The sequence below is a fragment of the Kryptolebias marmoratus genome, linkage group LG21, assembly GCF_001649575.2.
Source record: "Kryptolebias marmoratus isolate JLee-2015 linkage group LG21, ASM164957v2, whole genome shotgun sequence".
NCBI lineage: Eukaryota > Metazoa > Chordata > Actinopteri > Cyprinodontiformes > Rivulidae > Kryptolebias > Kryptolebias marmoratus.
Genome location: NC_051450.1, coordinates 21,076,082 through 21,092,801, shown reverse-complemented (window position 1 = coordinate 21,092,801; position 16,720 = coordinate 21,076,082). Strand labels below are relative to the sequence as shown.

General features: G+C 45.5%; 2 protein-coding genes across 2 annotated transcripts; one reads left to right on the top strand and one right to left on the bottom strand.

The window, feature by feature from the left end:
* The first annotated feature begins 405 nt into the window (after window positions 1-405).
* On the top strand, window positions 406-8,476 carry dcaf11 (ddb1 and cul4 associated factor 11). Its single transcript, XM_017432303.3, has 15 exons — window positions 406-616; window positions 877-1,098; window positions 1,896-2,023; window positions 2,179-2,297; window positions 2,499-2,563; window positions 2,698-2,798; window positions 3,199-3,345; window positions 4,302-4,356; window positions 4,602-4,670; window positions 5,708-5,765; window positions 5,870-6,055; window positions 6,131-6,284; window positions 6,360-6,512; window positions 6,594-6,700; window positions 7,784-8,476. Exons 2-15 carry the CDS (start codon window positions 890-892, stop codon window positions 7,859-7,861), a joined length of 1,629 nt encoding a protein of 542 aa, XP_017287792.1. The 5' UTR covers window positions 406-616; window positions 877-889; the 3' UTR covers window positions 7,862-8,476.
* A 1,034-nt stretch (window positions 8,477-9,510) lies between these two features.
* Window positions 9,511-15,181, bottom strand: psme1 (proteasome activator subunit 1). The gene is made up of 11 exons (XM_017432313.3): window positions 14,943-15,181; window positions 14,647-14,679; window positions 14,506-14,568; window positions 13,358-13,459; window positions 12,545-12,602; window positions 12,366-12,463; window positions 12,221-12,289; window positions 12,076-12,143; window positions 11,585-11,639; window positions 11,412-11,498; window positions 9,511-9,748 (listed from the first exon to the last, which is right to left on the bottom strand). The coding sequence occupies exons 1-11, from the start codon at window positions 14,979-14,981 to the stop codon at window positions 9,668-9,670; spliced, it is 753 nt and encodes a 250-aa protein (XP_017287802.1). The 5' UTR covers window positions 14,982-15,181; the 3' UTR covers window positions 9,511-9,667.
* Window positions 15,182-16,720: the final 1,539 nt, after the last annotated feature.

The window sequence follows — 16,720 nt, the reverse complement described above, 5'->3', positions numbered from 1 at the left end:
TTACACATTTTTGGAAATAGCATAAAATTGCATGTTTTTGATGTAAGAGAAGCAAACAAATGGGTGTGATTTTATTAGAACAAAGTTCATTTGAGTTTAGAAGTTGATAAACAATGTGTATTCCTTTATAAAGCCAGTTATTTGTAGAGAAGTATGACTTTAATACCAGTATTTATGAGGTGATAAATTTGGTTTGACCTGTTTTCCCAAACGATGTTTGCCCCGTCTGCTTCTCAGCCAATCAGGAGGGCGGGACCGCTCACGTGACGGTGAAAGTGCAAGAGTTGGGGGGGTGGGGCAAGTGATGTTTGCCCATGCTGGCTTTCAGCCAATCAGGACGGCGGTACGGGTCACGTGACGGTGAAAGTACAGGAGTTGGAGGGGGGCGGGGGTGAACGCGCAGGTTTTTTTTTTTTGCGTTGCACAGTTTTGTAAACAACATGGCGATTCACGGGCAGCTCCGGTTAGCCAACTGACCAAACACGGCGCTGTCAAACCCCCAGGTCGCCGCGAGACACCACTCTTGTGGTTCCGGATCCGACAGCGTGTGAAGCCCGCATCAAAAACGACCAGAACCGCCGGTACCGACGAGCTGTCAGAGGAGGACAGTCAAACGGTAGCTCACGAACCTGTTAGCTATTTAAGCTAACTCCTCAAATAGTAATAATAAGCACCTTTAGCTTTAGTAGTTAAAAGCTACAGCACGATTCTGGATTTTTTTTTTAAATTCAAGCACAAAGTTTGCATGTTAATAAAGATAAAATAATTAAATAAGTTGAGCTGATATTGTTGTTTTTCCTCCCATCAGTCTGCACCTGACTCCCTCTCAGGTAAACCTTTTACCTGTGATAACTCTCATCTCTCTCTCCCCGACAGGCCCTCTCAGTCTATGGGCTCTCAGTCCAGTTCTGGGATGTCTTGTGGAAGGGGTTCTTCCAGTGACAACCCAGCAGATCGTTCTGACGGATCAGAACCGAACCAGAGCAGCAGCAGCAGCAGCCGAGGCCGCAGGTCGGCTGACAGGCAGCAGGGAGACCGGCAGTCGGTTTCAGAGGAGGACGTGGATCTAGCTGAAGTGCTGGCTTACCTACTGAGGAGGTGATCATTGCTTTATGTTACATTTCTGTCGTCACATATCAGGTTCTGGATTATATCTTTCCCGGAAATGGGGTTAAATTGCACAAATTGATGTCATGTAATGTGAAAATCCTGCAGCATGCTCGGTGTTATGCAACCTCACGCCACTGCAGTTTTCTATTTCCTGTTCAGTTATCATTATGTAAGTAATGACAGCGACTATAGTTCCTCATAGTCCGACCAGTGAAGAAAAAGTCAAATTAATCCCGTGTACAGTTCAGCAAAACAATAAAGAAGAGAAAGCAAGTAGTATAAACTTTACATTATTACCAACTCTGCCAAATTCCTGAAGTAGGGTTCTGTGGAGAGGTAACGAACAGTTAATATCTCACCTGTTGTCTTTGAGCGACTTCAGTTTGCTTTCCAAGCAGCTAAGGAAAGTCCGGGACCTCAAAACCCAACGTGGCTGTTCGCTGTAACGGGCGTTTTATTTCCACTCTGCATCTCGGTAATCGAGTCACACGTGCAGCACCTAGCAGCTCTCAGTGAACGCATTCTGGCAGTGTTTTCCGACCTCATTCCCAGATCCAAGTTCAGACTTCCGAGGAAAAAAGGAACGCAGAAGTAGTTTTAATTCACACAGAGGCTATTATTTAAACCTTTACACCACCCTCAGTTTCACATATACGTTTATTATATAAAAAATAATATAATATTCCTGCAGGAAGTGATGTGAAGTTTTATAAAGTAGCGTTCACACGATTGTTTGGAGATTTGATTTGTAAAGGTTGTGGAGTAATGATGTTTTGTGGGTTCAGGGGCCAGGTCCGACTGGTCCACGGCAGTGAAACTACAGGACTGCAGCTGGTCCAGTCGTATTCCGACTCCGATGAGGACAGCGATGGAGCCTGGGACGGCCGGCTGGGCGACCGCTACAACCCGCCAGGTGGGGGAACCAACATGGCAGGGTTCTGTTTTTAACTGACATCGTATAACGTGTGAAGCATTTAGCACCTTGAAATCAGAATGTAAAGTCTGTAGCACGCGCTAAGGTTTCAGATAACTCCCACTCAGACCTTGAGTCTGTTTGTTTTTTTGCAGTGGACGTCCAGCCCGACACTAACGAAGTGGACCACAGTGAGATCCGAACACAGATCCTGCTGGCCACGGCCTCGTCTGCCATGAAAGGTCGCCACAGTTTCACCCACATGATCACGGAGGTCAGACTGGATTTCACCAACTTCAGATAAAAACAAAACAAGAAGCATTGTTATCGTTTAAAACTGTTTGTTTTTGTTAAACTGAGGTGATTAGTTGATATTTTTATGCCATAAACTGCAGCTTATTTTGTCCTTGCATTGAGTTTTTTTTTTTGTCAGGAGGTAATTAAATTAAAATGTTTATTATTTCGTTCTGAGCAGAGAGAACAAGGCCGATGTCGGGGCTCGAGCTTTTCCCACGGAGAGTGCAGTCGTATCCGCACACAGTGAGTAACTTCTCGTTGTTTATTTCTTATCCTGGATTTGCGGCTGAGAGCCAATTAAAAGGAGGAGTTTGTGTGCTCTGATCACACAGAGGAGTTCACGCTGTGACGCTGACAGGTCGGTTTCTTTTTTTCAGTTTTCTGCCAAATTATGTGTCCCACAAAGACACGTACCTGCAGAAAGCCTTCTGCGGCGTTTACAGCGAGGACGGAAACATGTTCCTCTCCGCCTGTCAAGGTAAATAACGTCACATCCGACACGAGCTGGAGTCGTTCACGGCGCTTCGTTAAACGTGCTTAAACCAACAGGCACAAAGAATCAGTGTTAGACGTTTTACATTTTTGTTTTTGTTGCAAATTTAAACCAAATGTCCTGAAAACGGTAGAACTGTGAGGTAAGTTTGTCTTTAGGAACAATCAGATTTAAATTTAAACAGTTAACTTTAGTTTTATTTCCTCACTTACTTAATTTCTGTGTGTGCCTGAGCTTCCCTGTTACTTATTATTATTAATAATAATAATTACCATGTGTTTGTTGAAGCCAAATGCTGTAAAAAATTAGGTTTTCCTGTAATGACTGTAATAAATTCTGCTTTAAAGCACCGTTGTGCGTCTAACGAAGGGTTACGTTATTGCAGATCAGAACATCCGCCTGTACGACACCAGCAGGGGGCGCTTTCACCTGCGGCGGACGGTGAAGGCCCGTGATGTGGGCTGGAGCGTGCTGGACGTCTGCTTCACCCCCGACGCTCGCCACGTGCTCTACTCCAGCTGGTCCGACTACAGTAAGGACACGCTGTGGCGCCAAACGATTCATTAAAATCCTACCGCTGGGTCATCAGATATTTTGCTAACACGACAGATAAACACGCGCCACCAGCTGGAATTACTAAACCTGAGAGTTGGCTCTTTGAGCAGGTGTTAATTTTGAGTTTGATGGCAGCAACACATCTTAAAGTAGTTCCAGATGTTTCCCCTCTTCTTCTCCCATCAGTCTGTAAACATCTGGATCTGAGGAGAGCAGCTGCTGGAGGTTTTAGAGGGAATGTTGTCCCATTCTGCTCTGATGGAGAGCCTTTCCAGAGGCACTAATGCACCCCCATACCATCAGAGAGGCAGGCTGACCTCAGAACAGTTCTCCTCTTTGGTCCAGAGGAGACACATCTGGCTACTTCTTTGCCTGATAGAGCTTTAAGCAGCGTTTGTGGACGGCACGGTGAACTGTGTTTACACATGATGATCTGTGGAAGTGTTCCTGAGGAGAACAGAACCAGAACCTGGATCACCAACATCCAACACCGACTTTCAGCCTTATTCTAAAATTCTCACCTATTTTCAGACAGTTTCTCTCAGACGGGTGAACCTCTGCCCGTCTTTACTTCTGACAGATTTTATCCCCTGTCCTCTGACTGACCTGATGCCAGTTAACCTGATAAACTGTAAAATTCTCCTCCAGATGTTTTTCATTCTTACCTCTTACTTCCACAGCCTTTAGTTGCCCGAAGCCCAACATGTTGAGATGTGTTGCTGCCATAAAATTCAAAAATACCTAATTTTTTCTTAAATATGATGCAGTTTATTAGCTTTAACACATATGTTTACTGTGTTCCAGTGTGAATAAAACCAGGGGCCACTACAGCAGCTGCATTTGTCCAACATGTCCATTTAATGACAAAGTCAGAGTTACTGGTTGTATGACAGTAAACTTCATGTGTCTCCTCTCTTTGTGTCCTTCCTACAGTTCATTTGTGCAGCATAGACGGAGACAGTGAAAACCACATCGCCCTGGACCTCAAGTTAGTGTTTCCCCTCGTATCTCGTGTCTTATAGCGTTACGCAGCAGGTAATCAGTCCCTCCGCTCTCCTGATCACCACCGGATGAGTGATGCTGTCACCTCAGCATCCATCCTCTCGCTCTGTGTGTGCGTTTGTTCAGACGTGGAGCTCATTAGGGTTGTTTCAGAGGCGACACCTGTCCCTGTAGAGAACATGATTCAGTCCCTGTTCTGTGTAATAACCGTGATCTGCTTGTGCTTTGCAGTCCAGACGAGAGGAGGTTCTGCGTGTTCTCGCTGGCCGCCTCGACGGACGGCACGGAGATCCTGGGCGGGTGAGTGTCCACGTTTATTATTCCAGATGTTTGTGTCACACCTGCTCCTGTGAAGATCTGAGGCGTCTGGACGGTCACGGAAAAACATCCAAAGCTAACTTCAAGGGTCATTATTTACTAAACGAAGCCAACATGGCAGCAGGAGCTCGCTGCTCTGGAGCGTACAGGTGTGTTAGCACAACGCCAGGCCGGAAAGACATCAGCAATGACCTTAGAGAAGCAGGCGGCCATGTTTGTCCAAGTCTGATGATTTGGGCTTTAACATTCTGTTTTTCTTTAATAAATAATGATGTGTTTTTGTTACACTTAAGGTTAAATTTAAATAATTTAGCTAATTTAGCTTTTAGCTACTATTCTCCTAGATTTAGCCTTTAGCTACAATGATGCTCATTTCGGCTTTTAGCTACAATATTGCTTATTTTAGTTTTTAGCTGCAACATTACTATTAACTTTTCGCTACTGTTCTGCTCATTTTAGCTACTGTTTTGCTACATTTAAGCTTTTAGCTGCTGTTCTGTACATTTAGCCTTTAGCTACAATATTGTTATTTTTAGCTTTTTGCTATACTTTTGCAATTTTATTGTTTTATCTATGATTTTGCTAATTTTAGCTTTTAACTACCCCTTTTCTATGTTTAGCTTTTAGCTAACATTTGGCTAAATTTATCTTTTTGATATTATTTTGTTATATTTAGCCTTTAGCTACAATGATGCTCATTTTGGCTTTTAGCTATAATATTGCTTTTTTTAGTTTCAAGCTGAAATATTACTACTTTTAACTTTTAGCTACTGTTTTGCTACATCTGGCTCTTAGCTACTATTCTGCTGCATTTAGCCTTTAGCTATATTATTGCTCATTTTGGCTTTTAACTACAACATTGCTACTTTTAGCTGTACTTTTACTGTTTTTTGTTTTATTTATGATTTTGATCATTTAGCTTTTAGCTACATTTAGCTTTTAGCTGCCTTATTCTTCTTTTAGCTTGTTGCTGCGGTGACTGTACCAGTGTCTTCAGTGTCTCCTGTCTCTGTTTTCAGAGCGAACAACGGCTGCCTTTACGTTTTTGACCTCGAGGAGAATAAACGGACGCTGAAGGTGACCTCGGCTCGCACGCATCAGCCGAAGTTAAGACCCGCCCCCTTTTCTTAGCGGCCGCCCTTCACCATCCGGTCCACGTCTCTCTTCTTTGTCCTCCTCAGATCGACGCCCACGAGGACGATGTGAACGCGGTGGCGTTCGCCGACAGCTCCTCCCAGCTGCTCTTCTCTGGCAGCGACGACGCCGTGTGCAAAGTGTGGGACAGGCGGACGCTGCGGGAGGACAGGCCGCGTCCTGTAGGACAGCTGGCCGGCCACAGAGACGGCATCACCTTCATCCACAGCAAGGTAGGATGAGGCCGCCGCCGCCGTTCAGCCCCCAAAGCGCTGCTGGTCTCTCACCACGCCTCGACTCTCTGCCAGGGGGACGCCCGCTACCTGATCAGCAACTCCAAGGACCAGTCCATCAAGCTCTGGGACATCAGGAAGTTCTCTCCCAAAGAGGGACTGGCCGCCTCCCGGCTCGCCGTCACCCAGCAGAACTGGGATTACCGCTGGCAGCAGGTTCCTCAGAGAGGTGAGGCGTCCTCTACGAGGTCTGACCGGGCTTTAGATTGATAAATTCGCCTCCTCTGACCGTTTCGTCTCGCAGCCCTGAAGAAGCACAAGCTGACGGGCGACACCTCGGTGATGACCTACCGCGGTCACGGCGTCCTGCACACGCTCATCCGCTGCCGCTTCTCTCCGGAGTTCACCACCGGCCAGAGGTTCATCTACTCCGGCTGCTCCACCGGCAAGATCGTCAGTGAGTCTGCGCCTCGCCCCGTCTGATCGTTTAATCCTCCGAGCGCCGGCAGGACGCGCTGATCGAATGTTTTCTGTCCAGTCTACGACGTGCTGACCGGCGTGGTGGTGACCAGGCTGTCGGGTCACGACGCCTGCGTGAGGGACGTCAGCTGGCACCCGTACGAGGACAGGATCATCAGCAGCTCTGTGAGTTCTCACAAAACATCCTAAATGTTACATGAAACCCTTAAAAACTGCTGGAAAGGCATCAAATTAAAAGATATAAAACATTTGCATTAAAGGGACTCATTTCAAAGTCTAAAATTAAACATTAACATAACGGTTATCCTGATCTACATCAAACGCTGCAGTTTAAAAACATTTACTCTGGTAGTTTTCCAGATATATTGGTATGTAGGTCTAAAATGTGGGTCTGCGCTCGACGTAAACAAAGACCGAATCCAACGGAAATCACGTGGAAGCTCAGCTGCAGTCAGCGGGGTCCAGTCCTGGTCCTGGAGTTCCACGATCCTGCAGGTTTGAGTGACCGAGTGAAGAGCTAAAACAGCTAAAACAGCTAAAACGGTTAAAACGTGCAGGATGGTGGTCCTCCGGGTCCAGGACCTGCCTCCACTGGTGTCTGTGAACAAATATGGAGGAATTTCCTGGAAGACGTTTAAAAGCGTTGAGTAGAATGACCATCATGGTTCGTGGCGCGTGACGTGTATTAACTTGTTAAGCTAATCCGATTCAAGATGGCCGACGTGGCTAATCAGCTCTGGTTATAACTTGGTTGTAGCAGCAGCTGAGTCGTTCCCAACACGCAGTCCAATCACGATGAGGTCAGGTGGTTTTCCGGGCCTTTATTCGGTGCATCTCTGCCTGAAGGCTCCGGCACTCCATAAGAAGTCGGTTCGCCGTCACGAGGTTGCGAGACACCCGGGAAGCTCCTCCCTCCTCCTACGGCGGCGTCGTAGAGATTTCTGCTTCCCTCGCTGCGACCAGACGTGTTCACTCAGTAATGAGTCGTAACGGAGGGAGCGTGTCCTGACGCTGCCCGGTCCTGAAGCTCCGCCTACGTACGGCTGGATTTTCTGCTTCTCAGCGGAGCAGCAGAAACAAAATGGCTCCATTAAAGCTTATAAACACGCCCACACAACAACTCCTGACCAATCACTTGGAGCAAACCTATGTCAGAAACAGTTCTGAAGCGGCGGACGAAACCAAAACGACGCCGTTTTCGTGACCCAGAGCCGACTTCCTGACTCCATCGTCTTGTTTCCGTTGCAGTGGGACGGAGCGGTGCGGATGTGGGAGCACAGACAGACCCATCCTCTGGAGGAGGACCGGGAGCGGGGCAAGGACTGACGCTCGGACGGAAGGAGGTGGCGGCTGCGGCGGTGGCGAGGAACCTGAATATCTTTTAAAATCCAACGCTGAATATTCCCGCTCACACGGACGGCCCGGAGGCTGAAGTCGTGGGGCGGGACGCTCTCTGTTTTTGTTTCTGCCTCTCTGTCGGGATGAGCGGGCCGACGCGGCGCCCTCGTTAGGATGAGTTAATTAGATAACGCTGCAGGGACAGGTGTGGTAATTGTGCATACATGTATAGTATTTTAATGGTATTTCCATTCAGGGAGCGTCTTTAAATCGCCGCTGACTCTGCTGTTATAAATAATTAAAGCTGATTCTTATATTTAGTTTCCAGATCGAGTCTTTTTGTTTGTTTTTGATCAGCTTTTTGGATAAGAGTCACTCAGCAGCTCGTATCGTTTATCCCGAGTCATCCCTGGTTTGATTATTAAAAATATAAGTCTATATTTCGATTTTTTTTTTTTTTTAAAAGAGTGATTTTGTCGTTTAAAAGGTGTTTGATGTTGAGGGTGGCGAAAACTTAACAAGCCGATCCGTTTATGCAATCTTCAGGTGTTCACTTTCAAACTGCTGTTTTACAGTTACAATAAAAACTTCTCTTTAAACGTGTTTTTATTCAATCTGTTTGTTTTTCAGCTTCAATCGAACTTTAACGTCTTTATGCTCCAACTTTGGGTGAAAACGAGCTTAAAGTTCACTGGAATGTGATTTTTTTAACCTTTATTTTGATCCGTGTCGCTGTGGAAGGCGGTGGGGGATCATGTTTGATCGTTTTTTCTCGTGGTAGTAGCTAAGAGTCATCCCTGACGTCGTCTTTATTTAAAGATGGCGTCACCGTCGTTATATTCTCCGTCTCAAAAGCTTCAAAACGATACGTAGTTTCGTTGAAATTTGGGGGTTTAATCACCGGGAAACGAGCTGGTTTTCTTTTCGAGAAGTCGTACATTTTAAAAAAAAGGGGGTGATGTTATACGAAGGGATTTCCCGGTCAAGTTAAACAGCTGTTTTGGTTACAGGGATCGAAAGGTGGCGTCCGTATGGACTCGATCTCAGTTACAGGGAAACAAAATCCTCCTTTTCTTGTTTTCTGCTCTGCAGCCGGAGCTCATCCCGACTTGTTTTTCCACCTCGGCGTCACAATCAGCTGCTGCAGCCTCACAATCAGCTGCTACTGCAGCTGCTACAGCCTCACAATCAGCGGCCACAGCAGCGTGACCCGGGTGGCATTGTAGTTTCTAAAATTAGCCTGAAGATCCGCTCCCCCTCCCTCTCCCTCTCCCTGCACCACCTGTCTCGTGGTGGTGCAGTGGGCGCCTCCTGACTCTGCTGGAGGACGCCGCCGGCGCCTGTTACGAACCCGTGGGCCCCGCCTCCTCGGCTCAGCCTCTCCTGCTCCTCCGGGAGGACCAGACCAAAGCCTGGCGAGGGTACGAGGCGTCCCAGGACGTCCTCGCTCTCTGCCTGTGCTGCCTGCTGCTCGTGGAGGAAACGTCCGTCTTCGGCCGGCACCTGGCCCGGGAGCAACACCTGCACAGGTGTCCCGGAGCGCCGTTACGACTCCTCTTCCTGCTCTGTGTCTCCCTGCTCTTCCAGCCGCTAGCGCCGACGACACCTGACGTTTTCCAAATGAATGAGCCGAAGACTGAAAGGAATCAGGTTGCTTTATTTCTGTAATTTGAACCGAAACGCTGCATGCACTGCAGGAACATGGAAAGACTTCGGCTGTTACTTGATCAGTGTTAATCTACAAGAGCTGTAGCTTGTAAAAAAAACAAAAACAATAAAAACTTGTCTTCAGTATCAGTAGATGAGGGCTTTTCCGTCTCCTCTCGGTCTCTTGATCTTGTCGTAGTTCTTGGTAATGATGTCGAACAGAACAGCCTGCAGAGGAAACAGAATTATAAAAACGATCCTCGGAGGTTCTGTCAGCGGCGATTCCAAGAGTCAAACGAGAAGCGAGGAGCGGGGAGTTGCTTCGGCTCGTTAGCGTCCCCGTTAGGCTGAGGGACGCAAACAGACAATCGACCCTCGGAGGAGAATGGAGGTGGAGCGATTTGCACGCAAGTTCAGCCCCCCCGGCCCGGCCCGGGTTCCAGCCCCGGTTGGAGTCTTTGCACTGCCTGGCCTAGTTCTGCCGCCTAGGAACCCGGGGTTCCAGGCGCTCCGACACCATCTGGTCACAGAGGAGTCCTGTTTCCAGCGACTTCTCCTTCCTTTCACGACTTGCTTTTGTTCGGCGCGATAGAGCTCATTTATGAGACAAATATGGCGGCTAAAGTAGCACCGGTGGATCGACGAGGTCAACCTGTTCTTGTGCTCGTTAGCGGAGGAAAAGCGTCTCACTGTTGCCCCTTTTACACCGGCTCTAATTCAGAAGTCCAGCTCTACTCGGCTCGGCTCTATAAAGAATGCATCGTGTTCACACCGGCCAGTTTGGTCTGTAGCAGAGGAACGCCTCCTCGTGTTGCGGGGGGCGGGGCTGCGACGCGCGGGGGGTGCGCTACCGAAACATAGCGCCAGTTGTGTAAACAACAGAAGCGCTATGGACAACGTTGGTCCTGTGTTGTTGCTGTTTTTTAAACTTCTGGGGATTCTCCTGAGACTTCAGGAAGAGAGGCGCAGAGGAAGAAATGCTCTGGATGCCGCGATTGTTGCGCGGAGTAGGACAGCTGTTATCCGCCGGAGATTTCAGGCTTTACAGCGCCTTCAGCTGGGGGACAGATGGCAGAAACGTTGCAGGGTAAGCTAACGCTGTTGTTTATATTCCTACCTTCACTCTTTATGTTTGCATCTGGTCACACCCACGACCAATGAGTGAACAGGCTAAGCTTGCGCCGCCCACCGGGCTGGCCCTGCTCCGAAGCAAGAATCAAAGAAGCAGGGACCGGCCTCGAAAAAATGTCGGTGGAAACGCGTGCAAAGCGAGCCGAGTAGAGTGGAGCCGGGACCTTTAGAGCCCGTGTAAAAGGGACACTAGAGACCCGGGGTTCCAGGCGCTCTGACTCGGGCTGCAGATCTGACGTCATCTGGTCACAGATGAGTCCTGTTTCCTGCTCCTTACCGCCATTTTCCTTTCGCGACTTGCTTTTGTTCGATGCGAAAGACCTCGTTTATGAGACAAATATGGCACCAGTGGATCGACGAGGTCAACTTATCCTCGTTAGCGGAGGAAAAAGGCCAAATAAAAAAAGCGTCTCAATCTCTTAGACGAGGAGCAAGATGTCTTCAACTAACAGAAAAGAGTTCAGAAGCTTTGTTTCAAAATAAGAGTTTGTCCCAAAAACACAATCCAGCTGTTCTACAGCTGGATAGGACAGACTCTGAGGGGTTCGAGGCCTTCCCACCCCCAGCTGTGACGCCTCGTTAATTAACAGCATCAAACACAAAAGGAAGAGACGCTGATTAATGGAGCAATAATCAATTTAACACGCTGAGCTAATTGTTATATCGGCTCAGAGCGGATTCTTTCCAGCTGCAGGAATCCACGCGACGGACGGCGACGGGTCTATGACTGAACGCGGGCGGCGGGCAGGCGGCGTCTTACGTATGTGTTGCGGATGTCCAAGACCACAAGGCGCAGCTCGCAGTACTGGTACTGGTCCAGCTCGTGAACCAGCTGTCTGTAGTCTCCCTGCAAAACGTCACAAAGAGTCAGGTCAGTTTCTGCGAGCGGCCGACTCGGGCAGAGATAATCACGCCGCCGGCAGGGATACCGACCACGTGAGGCTGTTTGGAGGCTTTGGCCACAGCGTCGCCTCTCTCGTTGTAATATCTGTGGAAAGAAAGAAGCCAGAGGAGATAAATCAGCATCTGACACGGCCAAGGAAGGATAAACGCTGGATATTCAGCTCCTAGGATGACAAATCTTTCTTTTGTTTAATTTTTCCCCCACTTTTAAATGTTTTAGCTGTTCCTGGTGAGGTTTTATAAATAAAAGCTTTAAAACGACCCCATCATGCTCGTTTAAAAAGCTTCAAGTTTAAATCATTAAATCATCAGACAACAGGTTAATATTAGAGACATAAACCTAAAAATGAGAGCAGCTAAAGTACATTTTTTCACCAGAAACAAACGATCACATCAGCTAAAACCCCTCTGCAGCAGGAGCGTCCAGCTCTGGTCCTGCAGGTTTTATTTGTTTCATCTGATCCAAATCAGGCGTGTTGGAGCAGAGAAACGGGTAAAACCTGCAGGACCCGGGCTCTTACTTTGAAATCTGCGTCTGGAAGGCCTCGATCTTGGTGCGCGTGTTGGTCAGCAGCTCGAACACTTTCTCCTGCCGGACGAGAGGAAAGATTTGTGACGCTCGTTGTTTCCCCGCCCGGCCGAAGCTCGACGGGAGGGGTCACCAACCTGTACGGCCACGCCGAAGTTGTTCCCGTCTTCGATCCTGGGGATGTGGAGCTGCACCCACATCGACACCTGCCGGGAAAATGCTGATTTAAATCACGGCGTTGGAGGGAAAACTCCCCGACCGTCTGACTCGGCGCGGACTCACCGTGTTCAGCTTCTCCTTCAGCACCTGGATCTCCGGCTTGACCTCCTTCAGGAGGCTCTCCACCCGCTCGTTGCTGTAGATGGGACCGCACGGAGGTCCTGGAGGACAGAGCAGCCCAAACGCTCAGCCACAGGCTCCCCGCTTTGTGGGTCAGCGGCAGCGAATTTGTGACAGATTACCTGAATCCTCGTCCTCTTTGTCGCTGTCCTTGTCCTTCTTCCCGTCTTTGGCCTCCTTCTGCAACAAAGACAATCAGGACAGACGTTCGCCACCCTCCTGAACGCCTCCATCCTGCTTTTTCTGGATAAACGCCCTTTTTTTGGTTTGTTTTAGGAAGAACAATGAACTCTTCACGCTTTTTCCTAAAATACTCTGCTTTTAATCCGATCAGTACCATCATATAAAAGTTTCTACACAAACATTTGTCCATTATTAGTAATATTAATACTGTTTGAAGCAGTTACCGTCCTAAAAAAAAAACCTGTATTTTTCCCTTTAATCAAGCGTTTTTTTTAATAATCATCTTATTGGAGATAATTTTAGTTTTATGGACTTTGAAAGCATCTCCATTTTATTCGTTTATCCATTTTTATGTAACTGAAACCACATTTTTATTTCCAAATTAAAAAGTTTAGTTGGTGATCGTACAAGAAGAGGATTTAAAACCAGCGAATAAAAGGTTTGACATCATTAACGGACAAATTTAAGCTCACTTTATCAAATAATTACCATTAAAAGAAGAATTAAACCTGACGAAGGAGCAGGTTTATTTTAAAATAAACTAAAAAGGCTCATAAGTTTGTAAATTATTTCCACTAAAATCCTGTTTTTATTATCTCCAGTGATTCTAAGCTGCCTTAAAATAAAAATATATCTTTAATTACTTTAATTTGACCCAGATTCTTTAATTAACGGCTTCCTGCTCAGAAACCTGCAGCATTTATCACATCGACATGTTTCCCTTTCTGCTCAGGAAGATGTTTTTATCTGACCTCCTCCTTCTTCTTGCGCTTGGCCTCCTCCTTGGCGGGGTCGGGGATGGGGATGTCCAGAGGAGCCTTGAGGGACGCCAGGTCGTCGCAGCTGAAGGACGTCTGAGGACAGAGACACAGTTAGAGCTCGCCGTCCACGTTCCACCGCTTCCCCGGGACAGAAAAAACTACAAATCTCTGTTTTAACACAAAGGAATTAGGGGTGTAACATTAGCCCCGCCCACTAGATGTTTACAGGGGGCGGGGCTAAACTCTGAAAAAATCTCTGAAACTTTGACGTTATTGTTGCAGATTTACGTGGAACACCTTGGATGTCCTCCTGCGTCGGAACGCCTTAAAGTCAGAGATAAAACGACAGGTGCACCTGCCCGCCGCACGTGGCTCCTCCCACCTCACCTGGGCGTTACTGCTCCGTTTTTTCCCCGCCGTTAATTCGCCGCTAACATCTCAGAGCAGATCCAGATCCTGTTCGGTAAATTTACCTCCTCTCAGAAAACCTTTTTAAACATTTGAAAGGTTTTATTTTGGTAAATTTACTTTTAATTTTAAGTGTTTTTGTTTTTTTTTCCTACAAAATTTATAATTTCACAGAATCTGAGAACGCCACGGCTTTGTTCTTGAAGTTTATCTCGGAAAATTTGACTTTTCTGGCAATTCTTTCCAAGTTTTTTTCACATAACTATGACAGTAATGTAAGAATTTCTTAGATTTTTCCTTTTTTTAAAATTTCCCCTGGCCCTGATCGGCTGTCGTACTCGCCGTTTACCGCCAGAATTTCACTCTAAGTTCCTCTTAAAGTCGACGTTTTAACCTTGAAAGCGTCGCCCTCTGAGTACGTTTTGTGAGCGACTCTCAGCTACTACCACACCAATTGGTGTTCGTTAAAGTCAGCTGGCTGTGGCGGCCATCTTGAATCGTGTTGGCTCCAAAAGCTAATCAGTTGTAGAGCTGCATCAAGAGATTATTTCCTGAAAGTTTTACTGAAATCCACCAAGTGGCTCACGAGATATTTTGCTAACAGACAGATTTTTAAATGGATTTTTCAACTTTGAACGTGAAAATGGATATTATTATTATATTATTGTCGCGATCCATGTTCCTAAAAATACTTTAAAGTTAAATTATCTTCGTAAACCTTTGCTTCGTACCTTCAGCAGCATCTGCAGCTGCTCGATCTTCTCAGGGAAGAATTTGGAAACCAGCTCCTCCGCCTGAAACGCAAAACATTTATAAAAATTCAAACATTTATTAAATAAATTGAATTTAATACAAAGATCTGGATGGTTTACCTCCTTGGACAGCTTCTGGCAGAAGTCATCCACCTGAAATTTTAAAAAAAGTAAAATAAATCAAGTTTTCAGGAAATAAAAGCTTTTATTTTGAAAGCGAAGCTGATTTTTTCCCTGACTGGATCGTGTTCCCTGAAGGCAACAGGCCGCGCAGCCCGAACCTGAGACCTGACCTTTCGTGACCCGGGTCCGGGTTTATCGGAGCCAGACCCGGTCCCCGGATGGAGCTCACCTGTCAGCCAGGTGCGCGAGGACACCCGTGGCTAGCTTGTTAACATGCTAACAGTCGGGCTCACCTGTTTCTTCGACTCGAGGCGAATTCCCATTGAAGCCATGTCTGGACTGCGTCGACTCCCCGCGGATAAAATAATAAAAAAAAGTTAAATTAATAAACTTATTAAGTAACTGGAAGCGTAACAAAAACAGCGGGAAAGTGGACCCTAATGTCCTGTAACTCGACGCGGAGGAACAGTCGCTGTTACTCAGCATAAACCAGCGAAAATGAAAGTGTTTTCTGACGGTTCCGGACTTTCCCAACAAACTGCGAGGGGCGCCGCGGTGCATCCTGGGAGCTGTAGTCCCGCCGCTCCAACCAAGAAGTAAACTTTAAAACGCGTATTTTCAGGAAAAATGTTGAGGTTATTTTAAGATAAATTGATCCAATCCACTTATAGTTGGACAAACATTTATTTTTATTCTATTCTGTAAAAAAGTTTAATGTTAAAAACAGTTAATGGTGCTCATGCAGCTCAACGTTCATTTGTTTTTATTTTATTTATTTGGTAATTTTAGAAATATTAAATACATGTTTTATATTTTACCCAATATTTATCTGTATTATAACATAATATACCACTAGATATCATTAGACTGAATATAGTAAAGTATAATAGAACAGGTAATAGTGCCTCTGTAGAAAATTGTTTTGTATTTTATTTCTAACTTTATATATTATATTATATTATATAAAATATAAACTTTTCATATAATTTTACCAAATAAATCTTTTGTTTTATTTTATCTGGTGCAAAATCATTTTTATCTGTATTAGAAAATAATAGAACAGAACAGAACAAGAATATTTGCAAAACAAATCTTAAAATATATATTTTAAAGTGACAACAATTTACTAATAAAGCACCATTATCTTTTCTGTTTACAATATTTCACCAAATAATCTATTTTATTGTATTTTATTTAATAAGGTGCACCAAAATTAAGTTTTTTTTATTAGAATAGAATAGAATAAGATTATTAAAGATGTATCATTATCTATTTTATTATATTCATTTAGCAATAAAAGGGCTTTTATTTTTCACAAGTTTAAAATATAAATTTTCTGGATTATGTAACTAATTTTACTTTATTCTTGTCTATTTAGTGCAGTTTTTATATTGTTTATTTTATTTAACAATAAATAGAACAGAATGGAGTAGAATTAACAAAGATTCAAAGTGAGGTCGCGGTCCCAACTTTGGGTCAGGAAACATCAAGTGAGGGTCGCTAAATAAAAGATGAAAAGCCTAAATATAAACATTATTATAACTGATTATAAATATCATCCTCACTATTTATCTCGTTTAATGAAGCTGGGAAGTTTGGGAACAGTTTACCTGAATCTGTTTAGTTTAGTTTTGTAAATAAAGCATTGGCATCTCTGGTATTCCATTAGCTTGGTTCAAATCCTACCTCTCTGACCGCACTCAATTCATACAAATTAAATCCTTCCGTTCTCAGTCTTCCCCCATCTCCACCGGTGTCCCCCAAGGCTCTGTCCTTGGACCCCTCCTCTTCATCACCTACCTCCTTCCTCTGGGTAACATTTTCCGCAAATTCGGTGTCCATTTCCACTGCTATGCCGATGATACACAGCTCTATATTTCAACTAAACCAGGCTCCACTAACCCACCCTCCATCCTCACCGACTGTCTCACTGAGCTCAATCACTGGTTTTCTAACAATTTCCTACAACTCAACAGTAACAAAACAGAAATAATCCTTGTTGGCACAAAAAACACCATTTCAAAATCAAACCATCTTCTCATCCCCCTTATTAACTCTTTGCTATCTCCCT